This window comes from Urocampus carinirostris, chromosome 1 (genome assembly GCF_059441175.1).
Source record: "Urocampus carinirostris isolate Australia breed hairy pipefish chromosome 1, RoL_Ucar_1.0, whole genome shotgun sequence".
NCBI lineage: Eukaryota > Metazoa > Chordata > Actinopteri > Syngnathiformes > Syngnathidae > Urocampus > Urocampus carinirostris.
In genome coordinates this window covers 41,439,704-41,455,445 of record NC_142349.1, presented here as the reverse complement: position 1 = coordinate 41,455,445, position 15,742 = coordinate 41,439,704, and the positions used below count along the sequence as shown (strand labels likewise).

The window sequence follows — 15,742 nt, the reverse complement described above, 5'->3', positions numbered from 1 at the left end:
ATTCGATAATGTATATGAATGATCTCATCTCATCTCATCAGCCGTACCGCTTATCCTCATTAGGGTCGCGGGGGGGGGCTGGAGCCCATACCAGCCATCTCCGGGCAGTGGGCAGGGGACACCCTGAACTGGTTGCCAGCCAATCGCAGGGCACACGGGGACAGACAACTCACTCGCTCATTCACACCTAGGGACAATTTGGACCGGCCAATTCACCTGAAATGCATGTTTTTGGAACGTGGGAGGAAACCGGAGTGCCCGGAGGAAACCCACGCAAGCACGGGGAGAACATACAAACTCCGCACAGGAAGTCTGGAGCTGGATTTGAACCCACGACAGGTTCCCATGACATGAACTGTGCCGCACAAGCGCTAACCACTGCGCCGCCGTGCTGCCCTTATATGAATGATAATGTTGCAAATTTAAAAGGTTGTCTGGTAAAAGTCAAGTCACATTTATCAATATAGCACTTAATTACACAAATGTCTCAAAAGACTGGAAAGCAGAAAAGTGCTACTTGAATTGAGCATAAATGTATAGTCCTTGTGTGCGCATTGTCACATGTGACATACAGTACCCACAGCAAAGTAGACAGACTAATGAGTTCACCTGCACTGCAAAATTAATCTTGTCTTGTTTTCACATAATTGTGCCAATTAATTCAAAACACAGATAAAAACATAATAAACAAAATAAATTGGCCTTGTCTGCCTGTACACACACATACTATTTATTCATGAAGAATTGAGTCATACACTGTGAATTGATGTTAAGGAGTCATAGTAGCGGGTGTCTGGGCTGTTGGGCTGTGGCCTTGTGCATTATAAATGCCCCTCTTGTGCGAGGCCCCTAAAGCCAATCAGCCGAACTCATATGGTTTCTTCAATCTTTCAGGACGGATTGGATGACAAGAAACGATAAGCCTGCAAAGGATTCACTATACTGTGAAGGGCTCTGGGGTGAAATTTGCAGATGAGAGGAAAATGCATAATGGTGTTTCGGTCATCTTAAAGGTAGATTGTGTAATATTTGACCTCTAGATGGCACTGTGTTGTCACATACGGACATGAACCAGTGCCAAATGAGAACTGCGTAGCAGCAAGATGCCAGACACACAAGGTGGGGACTACAAGGTATGGATTCTGCTATGTAAAAGAAATTGACTCCTGGACCTTTAAATAATTATATAAATCAACATTTGTATGATAGTTCAGTGTTTCCATAGTGCAGCACGTGGGTTAAGGCGTAAAAAATTAAGTGACATCCATCTTTGAATCTCAGTAAGGCAAGCCTCCAGATTTCTACAACTTAAATGTCCAGTTGTCTCCAGTGGCACATACAGTTGAGTGTCATCTGTTTGTCATCTTAAAAGAAGGAAGGAAATACTTTTTTGAGACAGATATTGCAGACTAATAATTGGCTCTTATCGTTGCACCACTGAGACACAAACAGTCACGGTACAGCATGGAAGCAGACATCCTTCGTACAGCATGGAAGCAGACATCCTTCAAATGGTAACACATTCTGAATTTGGTCATTTTAATGTCAAAGAACAAATTGTGTGAACCCCTTGCTTCCTTCCTTCTTTCCTTTGTTTGTTAGCACTTGTAGACTCACATTAATCTTTCAAACAGCTTTAATGGGTAATATGAGCCTGACACACCTTTCTTGATATGACTTTTGTCTTTGTGAAGACAATGTGGTAAGGACATCCATAATTGATAACCCAAGAAGATTATCAGGTCATCACCCTCATCCAGCATTTTCACAATTGCTCAGTCTTACGCATGTGGAATACTTCTGGTGGTGGTGACAGCAAGTACAAAACGAAAATGCAATTAGAGTACCTAGCAAAAAAATATTTTTTAAATATTATCCAATCGTAGGTGTCTATTTAACTATTTATTTTTAATATTAAGTTATGTATAGTTTGGCAATATTAGTCTTGATGTATGAGTCCTGAAAAAAAAACTTTTATAGTAAATAATCAAACAAATAAGTGTATGATTTTGAAAGTTGCCAGGTTTATAGTTCTGCAATGCTGTTCGGCCTACTCTTATGGCACATAGTTTCCTTCTCACAATATTATTTGTTTTTTGACTGACCCGTGTAATATTTTTATGGGTTGGTTATAAAATGTTTAATAAATAGCAAGATGAAAAATGTCAACGTGACCCTGACTATTTTCACATTTGATCTTGTGAAGCAAAGGTCTGCTCTTCCCTGGCTTGGACCATCTGATTCCTGTCACAGGTCAGCTTTACTGTTGGTACTTGTCACATGACTATTGTTCAGTGTTGGTCCATTAGCTCAGATTTCCATCCTGGGTTCCACTCAGCTTGCCTAACCTGCATCATTTAAATTATATATTTGGATCTCCATATAGCAACATAGATGTTCTTCCACCCATGACCTTTTGCAACATGAAAGACCAGATTAACGTCACAGCGCAGTTTGTCAATTTTTGCTTTTCTTGAATTGATTTCTAAATCCTCTACACAAGTTTAGACCTGTGCTTGCTTGAATATAAGAGAAGATAATATGAACAAATTGAGAAAAGCAATGGAGTAAAATAAATACAGGGACCCTTTGGCATTCCACTAAAAACTGAATTAACCTTAGTCTTAAATTTATTAAATAAGAAGATTTGTCTCTCCATTTGCTCACCAGTCATGTTACAATTATTGTATTGTGAAAAAAACATAAAATCAAAATCCCAACAAAATATAAAAGAGGACACAGCTTCTGTAATTTTACACATTAGACTGCAGGCAGGCAGCACGGCGGAGCAGTGGTTAGCGCGTGTGTGGCACAGTTCTGAGGTCTGAGATCGAACCTCCTGTGTGGGGTTTGCATGTTCTCCCCGTGCTTGCGTGGGTTTCCTCCAGGCACACCGGTTTCCTCCCACATTCCAAAAACATGCATGTCATGTTAATTGGCCGGTCCAAATTGTCCCTAGGAGTGAACGAGCCAGCGAATTGTCTGTCCCTGTGTACCCTGCAACTGGCTGGCAACCAGTTCAGGGTGTCCCCTGCCCACTGCCCAAAGATAGCTGGGATGGGCTTCAGTACCCCCACGACCCTACTGAGGATAAGCGGTGCAGATAATGAATGGACGGATGGACTGCAGGCATTGAGGTCAATTGTGGTTGAAAATAATTGTGTTTGGTATCCTTTCAGTCAGGTCACCTTTGCTCTATAGGTGCCTTATGTAGAAAATCCTCAAAGGAGAAAAAAACGTAATCGTTAAATTTTGCACTGGTCGATGACTGTTTAGCACGTTTGCCCCACATGTCAGAGATCCGGGGTTCGATTACAGATACCAGCCTCTCTGGGTGGAGTTTGCATGTTCTTCCCATGCAAGCATGGGTTTTCCACAGGCACTCCGGTTTCTTTCCACATTACAAAAACATGAACGTCAGGTTGATTGGTGTCTTCAATTGTTCGTAGGTATGGGTGCGCCTGTTAAGAAAAAAAATATGTTTTGTACCTAAGTCAAGTGATAATAACCAAGGATTTGCCATAATAGCTGTTATGGCATTAGGACCAATCTTGGATCAGTCAATGATAGTGTTGATCCATTTGAGAACCTCATTGGCTCAAGATGATGAAGCACTGCAGGTTTACACCAATACTATTCAGTGCATGTTATTTTTATTAACATATGTTTAACATAGGTAATATCAAGTGCTATTTTCCCCCTTCCGCATTATTCCTGTTTTCCCATTATTGTTTCCTCCTTTTGCAACTGTGCCAAAAAATTCTGATTTCTGCTCTTGACATACAACCTTAATTTATCTTTTTGCATTGGTGTTGTTTTTTGCGCAGCAAGTTGAGTCAGGTTTATTTCACAATGCTGAGGTCTGGTGACATTTGATCTCGCCCAAGTGAGGACAGTGGTCATCAAGGTGACCTCCTCGGTTCACAGTTAATGAGCCACATACTTCCAAATAATACTGTATTCAGTGTCTTGTTTAAAGGGACAGTGTGTAATATTTAGTGCCTCTTACTGGTTCAAAAAACCTTCATTCAGTAAAACATTGATATGAATTATAGGCAAACATAAATAGACTATCGCACCAATGTTATATTTTATAAATATTCATAGGTCAAGAATTTTGTATGTCTTTTATATAGGGGAATTCATGCCAAGCAGTTGCCGCCATATTTGTCTGTCATCTTGCTGCTACGCCGTGCTCATTTGGCACTGGTATTTGTTTGCATTCGACCATCCAGTGCCATCCAGTGGTCAAATGTTACACAATATACACTAAGAAAGAAAATTACTGGAAATAACATAAATAAAGCCAAGATGCGTGGGTTTTATCATTTTTATTTTGACGGGTTTGTCTGATGAGTTTTACAATTCATTGGGCAGTAAATTGTTACAACAAAAAGAAGAAAATGTGTGATGATAATGTGGACCAGATGGTTGAATAAGGGAGTTTCTGACAGTGTGTACAATGAGGGGGATGCTGACAAATGGGTCAATATTTTCAGGACAGGACTATAGCTTGGAACTCTGTAGAGAAGCAGAAGAAGGATAATGAAATGATTCAATGCAATTCATTCGCATTCTTTCAACAAGAGACAAGTAAAAAATATGTATTACAAAATTTTGGTCAATGTAGTGTCTTTGGTTTGATTGTTTTTTGTCAACAAAACATGTCAATTCGAAATAGGAGCATTGACTTTTACAGCATTCATTTTCAGTAAATACCATTTCCGTTTGTATGCCCGAGCCCCGAACTATGTTTTGATCGTACCTTCGACTCCAATACGGCCATCGCTGTCGTCATCAGCAGCGTTCAGGAAGGCCTTTGTCTCTGTATCTGTCAAAGCCCGGGCAGCGGGACAAAATCTCTGAAGGAAAAACCTTCAAAAGGAAAACGATGCTCAGGGATTAAATGTGAATCTGATCCAGAAGTGCGTGATGTCTGCAATCCATTGGATTTTATCGCCATCCGGTTTATGTCAGACTCACTTAAGCTCCTCTTCCTCAATGTAGCCGCTGCCATCGTTGTCCAGGATGCTAAACACCTTCTTTACATCCTGGGGACTCTTCTTGGTGAGGCCGCACACTTGGAAGAACTTCTTGGGACAGAAGGACTCAGGTGCTGTGGCCAGGAAGTAAAACAATGTTTGCAATATTTCCTATTAGGTTAGGATGATAGTGTTAATGATTGTGTTCAATATTTGGTTAATATTTGTATTATCTGCCTGAGTGCAGATTCTCACGTTCGGGTTCAGAATATTACTTTGACCTTGGTGTCGATGAACAATGTTGAATGAGTTGCAGAGCATTATTTGTATTATTTTGTGTGTCATTATCTTCCAAAAGTTTTTTTTGATTCAATTACAAAATGGCTTGGTTTCTATCTTGTTGTATATGAATCAAAGTTTGACAGCAATGGCACTTTTTTCCCTTTCCTGTAAATCTGCTCTGATTTTCTTTTTTGGCTTTTCTTTCCTTCAAATCTATGTGTTTGTTTCATCACTTCATAATCTTCCAAGGATCAATGAACCTTCGTGATTATCCAACAGTCCCTCGGTCTCATTTAGTTGTGTTACTTTTTTTGTTTTAACCTGATGCCACATTCGTTGGCATACATATATGACCTGAATCCAGAGTGTATTTACACTCTTTCATGGGGAATTGTGTTTTCAGGCAGACTACGAATGGGCATCAAGTTTTATATGCTTTTTGTGATGGCTAAATTGCTTTAACACCAAGAGGTGCTACACTGATTGTAATATACATTATCATGCTAAATTGTATTTTTCAAATTGTGTCACAAAGTTAGCTCTAGCTGTTAGTCAGTGTGTTTTGATCAGGTGACAAAACTAAACAAACACTCAGCAACATGGATTCACACAATTGCAAAAGACAGCAATGATGAAGTGTTAGCTGATACCTTGGCATTCCTTTATTGCCGTGGCGATAGCATCAGCAGAAAGGATAGATGACAGAGACATGTTCGAAACCTGCAGGTGCATGCAAGCCTTGAGTCATTATTGAATGGTTGTCATATTTCACTGGGAGGCAAAAATGTATACAGTCATAAAACTTAGCATATTTCCCTCTTGACTCGATCTACAAAATTTTATGCAAACTATCACATGTCATAAAAGCATACTTGTACTTCTATAATGCCTAACTTACCAGGGGATGATGCTGGTGGGACAGTTGGTGATGCAGCAGACAGAGAAGGTTGGACTGTGTGGTGACTGCCTTCCGTCAAGGTGGCTTATATAGGTCCGGCTGCTCTGACAATAGGCTTAACTTGAGTTACCTGTCCGCAGATCGAATTCTTACTGGCCGCCCCGATCCAGTTTCCCAGCTACCTAATTAACCTTTACTATTTATAAATACCCACCAGCCAAAATGATGGGACCCGTGAACATGCCAAGAGCAAATTCACCTTCAAAAGCATCTCCCACTCCCACCTGATTGTCAGCCACAAATGCACTCTCCTTTAATGTTTCAGTGGCAAGTACAGAACATGAGGAGCACACTTCTTTTTTGCTGTCCTTTCTGCTGGACCTAAATAAACTTACCCCCACCTATCAGTTATTGGACCTATCTGTTTACTGGCAGCAGCCTCAGCACCAGATTACATAAAAATGTCCAATTTATGCTAATTAATGCGCACAAATAAATATTTAGGTAATCAAACCAAATATTTCTAGGGTTTTATATATATATATATAAATATATATATATATATATATATATATATATATATATCATACCATACCTGTCAACTAGTACGGTTTTGCAAACGTTTTTTATGCATTTTAAGACGAGTACGACGTACAAGGAAATTTGTACTGAAAAACGCAAATTTGTCAATCGCATGCGTCTGCCGCCAGGGGATTTCCCATCACGCATCATTCCGAAAAAAATAAAATAAAAAGGTGTACGATCATTTCGGATTTTGTCCGGGAAAATACGACAGTTTGTACGGGCAACGAGACGTGGAGGTTGACAGGTATGATATATATATATATATATATATATATATATATATATATATAGAGAGAGAGAGAGAGAGAGAGAGAGAGAGAGAGAGAGGGGGGGGGTAGAGAGAGAGAGAGAGAAAGAGAGAGAGAGAGATGTATATGTATGAATGTATGTATGTATATGAATAAATGCATGCATCCACGCTTTGTCTGTTTGAATTCTTCTTAGTAATTTGCAATCTCCCATCAACTTTTTGCTGTCTTTAGAACAGAGTAGTAGTAGTCAACTCATATTGTCATTGAGGCAAATTAGTAATCACTATGAATATTCGTTTTTTATTATTTTCCCGGACAATGTTCATTCTTGATGAATGAGCAAAGGGCAAAAAAGAGCAATGTTTCCTCATTGCTCCTGCTCCTTCCCACCTCCATTTCCGACTCCCCCCAGCTTAACTTCACATGACACCACTCTCTGCTCTTCAGGAAGGAGACAAAAGGGTTTTAACTGTTGGCAATTAGCTTTAACTGGGTAACTTTACTGAACTCTACATTCAGTCTTTATTATTATTAGTTACATCAAGTTGTCAAGTTATTAAGATGTTCATTTTTAAAGGGACAGTATGTATTATCTAGAGCAGGGATCTCCAACCTGGATGCCCCCTAAGGACAGCTGTGGTGCCCGTGGACCTGTTCTGAAAATAGCTCACCGGAGCTATCTAATTGTTATTATCTTGTAAAATGATTTTTCTAGTGGTTGACAGTCTATATTACCCTACTTCCAATAGTAAACCTGCTAATAACAAAGTAAAAACATAGTAATAACATGAAAAGTTGTTATTTTAGAAATGCTCGACAAATTGGGTACCCCTTGCGCTAATTTGAAACAAAAGTAGCTCTCACCTTGAGAAAGATTGGAGGCCACTGATTTATGGCCTCCTTATGGCAAAACACCCGTCAGTAGCCTAGATGGTAAGGCGCCCGCTTTGAGACTGGGAGGTCGGTGGTTCGCGCCCCGGCCGAGTCATTCCTAAGACTTAAAAAGTGGTCGGCGGCGCCCTCTGTTGGCTGCGGCTGCATCGGCTCGCTTCAACGGGTCAGGTGCAATCGACATTTCGTTCTGTGTACATTGTTACACAGAATGACAATACAAGGAAATTATTATTATTATTATTATTATATATATATATATATATATATATATATATATATATATATATATATATATATATATATATATATATATATCTCATCTCATCTCATCAGCCGTACCGCTTATCCTCATTAGGGTCGCGGGGGGGCTGGAGCCCATCCCAGCCATCTCCAGGCAGTGGGCAGGGGACACCCTGAACTGGTTGCCAGCCAATCGCAGGGGACACAGGGACAGACAACTCATTCGCTCATTCACACCTAGGGACAATTTGGACCGGCCAATTCACCTAAAAATGCATGTTTTTGGAATGCGGGAGGAAACCGGAGTGCCCGGAGGAAACCCACGCAAGCACGGGGAGAACGTACAAACTCCGCACAGGAAGTCTGGAGCTGGATTTGAACCCACGACAGGTTCCCATGACATGAACTGTGCCGCACAAGCGCTAACCACTGCGCCCCCGTGCTGCCCATATATATATATATATATATATATATATATATATATATATTTATTTATTTATTTCATACTTTCTGCCTGCATTTGGCGCTCCATGTTGATTATCTAGAACACGTGTGTCAGAATCATCTTATGTGGCGCGTGAGAGAATGCTAAGAGAAGCACAATAGAAAAATTATCCACAATGACCTTTCACTTTAAAAGTATGCACTAGATATTGTCCAAGTCAGGTGCCACTCCTACTGTAGCTGTATTTGCTGACTATAATTAAAAATTAAACAACCAGAGAACTTTGAGGAATCCCATTCTGTTGTTATTTTACTTAAGTCTAAAAGTTGCGATTAGAGAGGCCTTAGCTCCTTTCTGTAATACTGTAAATATAAAATCAAGCAAATTTCCCATATTCAGCAAAACATTTACTTTAAAAAAAATTCTAAAAGAGTTTTATAACATTAAATCAATCATGTAAAAAAATAATTAGTATACTATTTTGTCACTTTCCAGAAATAAATTAAATTGTCATTTTCAATATTTTTTAATTTATTTTTCACAGTTGATAAAGATTCAATCTAAGGGCCCGGTCACACAGCCGTTTGCGGCTGATTCACGGCCAGAAATTTCTTCCTGTGAGGCGGACGCTATTGGACGCTTTGAGATCGCCATACAGACAAGATACAGCAGTGCTCAACACGCGGTCGGAAAGTCACGCGCGGTTGGCAGCGCGAAAAAGTTTTCCGCTGCTCAATACTTTAGAGCACGGGTAAACAGCCTTTCACGGGCGTATCGAGGCTGAATCACGGCCATAAATATCTGGCCGTGAAGCAGATGCTGTTGGGCGTTGTTGGACGCTTTGAGACCGCCATATAGACGAGATACAGCAGTGCTTTACTCGCGGTCGGAAGTTCACACGCGCGAAAAAGTTTTGAGCGGCTCAAAACTTTGAGCACGTGTTAACCGCGGGCGGCACACGAGGTAATGACGCGGAAATGACGCGGAACGACGTGGCCTGGCCGCGGCCAGGGCGTGGTTACACATGGGTATGACGGGAAATTTCAGCGGGTAATCGTGGGTGGAGCATGGTAATAGCATGTTCTGCGCCTGTATCGCGGTGTTATTACGTGAAATTAGCGTGTTACGCGTGTGACGGTCAAACGCCTTTCTCCGCGTATATACAACGCGATTTGCCGACCACACGTCAGTTGTGTTTGAGACGTCAAGGGGTGGACATGGATCTCCGTCACCGTAGTGACCTCGTCTTAATCCATTTTTATTTCTTGACATTTGTTTTCATTTCATAACAAGATAATAAAATAAAAATGAAAAACTATTACAATAATAACATATTGGCTTCTACGGGACTGTGTCTTGAGCGGTTATGATTTCTACAGCCCGGTGTTATGCCCAGAAATGCATCCCTGCCGAGATTTGCATCCCTTCGCTACTACAACCACTTTTACCTCGTTTTATCTCACTTTTATCTCACTTTTAGGGAATGTAATTGCGAACATATAACCAAATCCACTTCGTCTTGCATTTGTTGGGAATGTAATGCAACTTAAACCATTCTGTCTTTGTTTTTGTTGTGAACGTAATCGAACGGTAATGCACACCGTATATAAAACCCTCCCCCCTCGCGTGAACGCGCATTCTGCTGCGCTTCCAACAAAAGCGATCGTATTCTATATAAAACGCTTATTAAAACAATAAAGCGAGCTAATTATAACAATTGGGAGATCCTAGTCTATATAACGCGTTTATTTAAACAATAAAGTGCGATTGTATTCTACAACACCGGCTCGGGAGCTTTTATACCCGTGGTCCACACGAGAAAATGACGCGGAAATGACGCGATGAGGAAGCGGAACAGTCGCCGGCGTCTGTTTTGCGGGCATACCACCGATGAACAGCGGGTTGGCCAATTTTGCGCATCTTCCATCGCGGGAAACCACGGGCAAAAAAAATAAAAACGCAAAATTTTACCCGCGATACAGACGCAAACGGCTGTGAGACCGGGCCCTTAGTAAAAGAAAAAAAGATTGGGGGGAAAATATTTACAATAATTATTTTGAAATCAAATCTTACATAATTCAATTGTAAGCCTCTGAAAAGACCCCGGACCCTCCAGCTAAATTAAGAGTAAGGGCCCCATGAATTTGTTGTTTTTTTCTACCATGTGCTCCCCAAGCTAAAATGAGACGTTTACTCTTGAATTTATTTTAACTTCATTTTACGAGGGAACACAATATATTACTGCATTAAACTTGTTACTTTCATCCATCCAAGTTTTCCTTCTGTCAAAGCTTTCTTGGCAAGTTTCTATAATTGACAGCATTAATTTATTCCTGTTGAAGTTGAGGGAGAAACTCAATCAATGGAGAAGGTTGGCAGAGGGACACCGGATCGACAGTTGGACTCGACCCATTGCGTTGCGGGGGCTGCATGATGTCATGTGCCAAGGAGATACCTTTACATGCTATTTTGTTACCAACAATCATTTATTTATTTACAGTTGTCCCAGCATCTTGTATATTAGGCCACATCCGTGGCACGTGTTCTGTTCATACTCTCAAACCAGACAGAATTTTAACTATTAATGTTAAGACTTTAAAAGCAGATTTAGTCATTATTAATAGAATTAATGTAATCATACAAAAAAAAATCTGAAAATTCTTCATAGCCTTGTATCTCATATCAATGAAAAATTGTATACTAGTAATTACATAGTGATATCGTTTTTTTTTTTTTAATTATAGTGCCAATATTTGTAGTGAATTGTTTCATAAAATTTATCTTATATTAAAAAGGTTATACTGTAGAAACAGTTGTGTAAAAAATAATAGTAATTAGGGAAAGGACCCCTCCACCATTTGGGGTAATCCATCAAGAGAAAATGGGCAATTTAATGCAAAAAAACAAACCAATCCCCCAAGCGCAAAACAGGTCATTTGGTTTGAAATGTAAACAGATAATTGAGCCATTTTGTCCCAAACCCAAAATATGGGATTATTTGTTTAAAACAAACACCCAAATTGGGCCATGTTGTGCATACTAACACCCCCACCCCTCTTATCAGGAACATTTTGGTTTAAACAAACCACCAAGAAGACGGTAATTTTTTTCAATCTAAATAGTATTGTTTTCAAAAACCTAAAAAAAATGGGTACATTTTTTTGGAACAGCACAACACATTAGCTCATTTGGTCCATTGTTACGCAATTTGTTTTTGTTTTTCCAGAGTGTATTGATTACTCAATTTATTTCTTTATTTATTATTGAATATTCCTCAATAAATGTACTTAGCACTGGACAGCAAACCAAAATGTTGAAAAAGCCACATTTGACCCAGAAAAAAAATGTTTGGAACCGCAAAAAAATTGAAAGCTTTATATAAGCCTTGTAAGTATATACTGTATATATTGTATATACTTTATATATCTATATTAATTGGAAAATTTCAAAAATGTTTGTGTCATGTTGTTCCCTCTACAGAAACTATATTATTAAACATTTTTGAAAAAGGGCCGGGGAGCCATGAGGAAGTGGCAAAAAGCCACATGCAGCTTCAGAGTCGCCTGTTGCTGACCCCCGGGCTATGGATTTTTGGCTGAAATTTCACTGGAGGTGGAATACTCTAGTTTTACAAAAAGAATAAAAACTGCCTGGAGGGCAAGATGCCTCAAAGTGGAGGGCATTGTCAGATGGATATGTATACCGCCACCTGATAGGCAATTGTAAAGAAATTTGAATTTGTTCTTCACGTGGCGTGATGGAAAGGTCAAGTAAATCAGTTTTCCTGTCCTCAAGTTTATTCGGTGCTTCTTCAGTCAGATTGTCACATTTTTGACAAGACACATGATCTACCTCCGATAAGACCGAGCGAGTGTAGCAAAGGAATATTCCTTCTTTCCTAGCCTTTGTTCCTGGAAAGTGCATGGATTTTACAAAAAGCAAAATTCATATTTAAGACATGAGCAAGACCAAACGACAATCACAATCATCATTTTGTTGGACAGTGTGTGTTGCATAGGAGGAAACGTCTCTTGAGCAAATGTATAAAAATGATTTGTATTCAGATGAAAAGAGGGGAAGTGGGTGTTATTGCTCCATGAGAGCAGGTGCAGTTGGTCACGTGACACTTTACGCCTTAACCAGGGTGGTGAACTCTGTGGGAACAGGGGGGGGGTGTTTCACGAAAAGTAAGTCAACATTGATGTGTGAGAGCATGCGCAGAATGCATTTCATACCATCAACGCCAATTTTGCCGTCACCGTCGGTGTCACCAGCCTTGAGGAAGGCCTTGGTCTCAGCGTCGTTCAGTGTACGTGCACCTTGCTTGAAGTTCTGCAGGAACAGCCTGCAGAAGCGCGCATTGTCACTCATCACAGCAGACTGTACAGTACACAACCATTCAAAGGTTGGGGTCACCCAGACAATATTATTTTTTTTCGAGAGAAAGTCACACTTTTATTTATCAAATAGGTTGTCCAATGTCTGTGTTCTTTTGCCCATATTAAACTCTTCCTTTTGTTGGCCAGTCTTTCGCTTTGCCACTCTCTCGAAAGCCAGCACCTCCAAGTTGCCTTTTCACTCTAGATGTTGACACTGGTGTTTTTGTTTGATCAAGTTGCTATTTGAGGACCTGTAAAGTGTTTATTTCTCAAACTGAAGACTCTAATGTACTCTTGCCACTTCTCTTTCTACTCTGGTTAAATCACGTTTATGATGTTCTCTGAAGGGGGTGGTACACATCGTTGTAAGAGATCTTCAGTTTCTTAGAAATTTCTATCCATCTAAATATCTACCCTGGTCATATGCCTCGAGAAGGGTGACCGACAGCAAGACAAACACGTACACAAAAACAAAGAACAAAAACAAAGAACAAAGATTTTTTTTTTTAATCTCTCAGCCCTCAAATGCAATTAACAAACATATTGTACCACTACAATACTGAAGTTATGGGAGCATTTACAGCTAAAATAGTAATTCACTATGTTAACAATTTATGGGGTGTATTAATGATTAGTTTCATGTCATCTTCATTGAAAGGATGAGTCAGCGGAGCAGCGCCTGGACCTGAAGCATGTCAACCTCTGCATCGACCAGCCGGCAGAGAAAGGAAGCTGCGTCGTTGCAGTCCCAAATCTTTGGACAATTTTATAGGTCGAAGTGTTGTCGCTGTCATGGACTTTTTGGAGAGAATAATACAGGCTCTAGGCGTCTTTGCTGACATGCAATTTCTGGACACATTTTTACATATTACCTATGTTTTTCTTATCGATGTTCACTATGTTTTGTGTATCGTAACCCAATGCAAAATCTATTACACGTTGGTCATCCTGGTCAGCCGCCTTCTTAAGTTTTTTATTTTCCTCATGTTGAGATTTTGAGTTTTTCCTTGGCCCGGGGATGGTTTAAGATCAGGGGATGGTGTAGTTGTAACCTGTGCAGTCCTTGGAGACATTTTGTGCGTAGGGGTATACTATTAAACTTGACCTGAATTGCCTTTTTTTTTTTTTAACGTTTTTTTATACTATACAGACCAAACACAAAACGATGCAATATTGGGTCAGTTAACCAAAATGTATTGTTCTGCCCAATTTCAAACACAACAATTTTAAAGGGTGTATATTCTTTGGAAATATGCATTATTTCAAAATAAATTAATTGTATGTTATTTAAATAATGGCTTTATAATGCCTGTAAATTAGCATTAAAATTGAATTGTGTTGTCTAGCCAATTAAATTGAGTAACATCCATGGTGTCATAACAGCCAAACCCCCAACTTTTTAATAAGCAACCTTATCTCACTGGGTTATTTAAAATACACTGAATCATTGTCAAACATCTGTGCGCTGACTGAATAGCTGAAACTTTCATTAAAATGTCATGAATATTAAACATTTCTTCATTGACTGCGTTGAAATGCACACCTTAAATTGCGCTATTTGTCTTACTTGAGCTCATCCTCTTCAATGAAACCACTCTTGTCCTGGTCAATGATGGCGAAAGCTGCCTTCAAGTCCTCCAAGGACTTGCCGGCCAGGCCACAGGCTTTGAAGAACTTCTTGTGGTCGAATGATCCGGCATCTTAATTTCAAGATATACTTTGTTATTATTAGCACGTGAGCCTTTTAACACAAAAAGTTGTATCCGCGTTTGTGTAAAGATGAGTTTTTGTTGTCACCTTTGCATCCGTCCAGGGCTGCAACGACCTCAGCATCATTCAGTATACCGTGCAAGGCCATTGTGATATGCTGTTTTCAGATCAAAATGTATCATTAGGGACATGAAATTCAGACAAGCCACAGTGACTCATCAGTAGTGAATATCATATAATTTAACAGCTTGTGTAAAACTAAATAATACTTTGATCAAGAGTGACACCATCATATAGTGAAAGACGACCAGAACAGTATGGTTGGATAGACAACCTTTTGGGGAATTAGTTGAATGCAGTTGAAGGTGCGGGCGTCTGTCAATTGATCTGGCCTACTGTGATTTTTCCCACTCAGAAGAAACTGGACTTCTTACAAACCCAAATTAAAATGAATGTATCCAAATTTTGATCCTATTTCCAAATTGATTTTCGTTCACACCTTAAATTAGAGGTCATACATGGATCAACACCATCACTGACTGATCCAATAGTGAATTGTTTTAAGCGATTGACACCCAATTTTTATCCCAAATGTAACAGGATTTTCAAAAAAAAAGTTTATACATTCTTTGTTTCGTCCTACAACATATAATATCTTGATTCGAACTCACCTCTTTATGGGGGTCTTTTTTTAGGATGGTACAGATGATGCTGGAGAGGAGTCGTGTAGTCGACTGCAGTGATTTACCCACGGGTCACCGCTGACCTTTTATAGGGCTACCCCCCATCGCAATCCGAGCCATCAGATAATTGACACCGCTGAAACGGGTTGGGAGTGGGGCAAGAACGCTTGGGTTGAGGAGGAAGGGGGGTGGTTACGTTTTGCCCCGTAGCCAGGGAACACTCTATTTTTAAAGTTTCACAAATGAAGACGCTTAAAAGGTGCGTTTGAAGACGTCTGAGATCAACCCCCCCCCCAACTCCACCCATTCAATGCTAAGAATAGTTTGATGCCTGAACATGGAGGGTGGTTCTGGCTTTATAGAGCCTTGTTCAAACTGTGGGGCTTCAATTTT

The 15,742-nt window shown here is 39.8% G+C and overlaps 2 protein-coding genes across 3 annotated transcripts; both read right to left on the bottom strand.

The window, feature by feature from the left end:
• Positions 1-4,398: 4,398 nt before the first annotated feature.
• Positions 4,399-6,346, bottom strand: pvalb8 (parvalbumin 8). 2 transcript variants are annotated; one of them, XM_088355279.1, is made up of 5 exons: positions 6,163-6,346; positions 5,915-5,984; positions 4,984-5,116; positions 4,766-4,875; positions 4,399-4,521 (listed from the first exon to the last, which is right to left on the bottom strand). In XM_088355279.1, exons 2-5 carry the CDS (start codon positions 5,973-5,975, stop codon positions 4,496-4,498), a joined length of 330 nt encoding a protein of 109 aa, XP_088211405.1. In that variant the 5' UTR covers positions 5,976-5,984; positions 6,163-6,346; the 3' UTR covers positions 4,399-4,495. The 2 variants fall into 2 exon arrangements, with proteins under 2 accessions (XP_088211405.1, XP_088211404.1); XM_088355278.1 differs by having other exon boundaries at positions 5,915-6,002; positions 6,163-6,233.
• Positions 6,347-12,352: 6,006 nt separating this feature from the next.
• LOC148374669 (parvalbumin beta-like) lies at positions 12,353-15,516 on the bottom strand. The gene is made up of 5 exons (XM_088355277.1): positions 15,338-15,516; positions 14,754-14,823; positions 14,524-14,656; positions 12,813-12,922; positions 12,353-12,731 (listed from the first exon to the last, which is right to left on the bottom strand). The coding sequence occupies exons 2-5, from the start codon at positions 14,812-14,814 to the stop codon at positions 12,706-12,708; spliced, it is 330 nt and encodes a 109-aa protein (XP_088211403.1). The 5' UTR covers positions 14,815-14,823; positions 15,338-15,516; the 3' UTR covers positions 12,353-12,705.
• Positions 15,517-15,742: the final 226 nt, after the last annotated feature.

Excerpts from the sequence above, each read along its gene's own strand:
- pvalb8 (XM_088355278.1), bottom strand. The coding sequence starts at position 5,996 with ATGCACCTGCAGGTTTCGAACATGTCTCTGTCATCTATCCTTTCTGCT. Across the intron at positions 5,117-5,914 it reads GGCAATAAAGGAATGCCAAG|CACCTGAGTCCTTCTGTCCC; the intron begins GTATCAGCTAAC and ends TCCTGGCCACAG. Across the intron at positions 4,522-4,765 it reads TGGCCGTATTGGAGTCGAAG|AGTTCCAAGCTATAGTCCTG; the intron begins GTACGATCAAAA and ends GCTTCTCTACAG.
- LOC148374669 (XM_088355277.1), bottom strand. The coding sequence starts at position 14,814 with ATGGCCTTGCACGGTATACTGAATGATGCTGAGGTCGTTGCAGCCCTG. Across the intron at positions 12,923-14,523 it reads ATTGAAGAGGATGAGCTCAA|GCTGTTCCTGCAGAACTTCA; the intron begins GTAAGACAAATA and ends GCGCTTCTGCAG. Across the intron at positions 12,732-12,812 it reads CGGCAAAATTGGCGTTGATG|AGTTCACCACCCTGGTTAAG; the intron begins GTATGAAATGCA and ends CTGTTCCCACAG.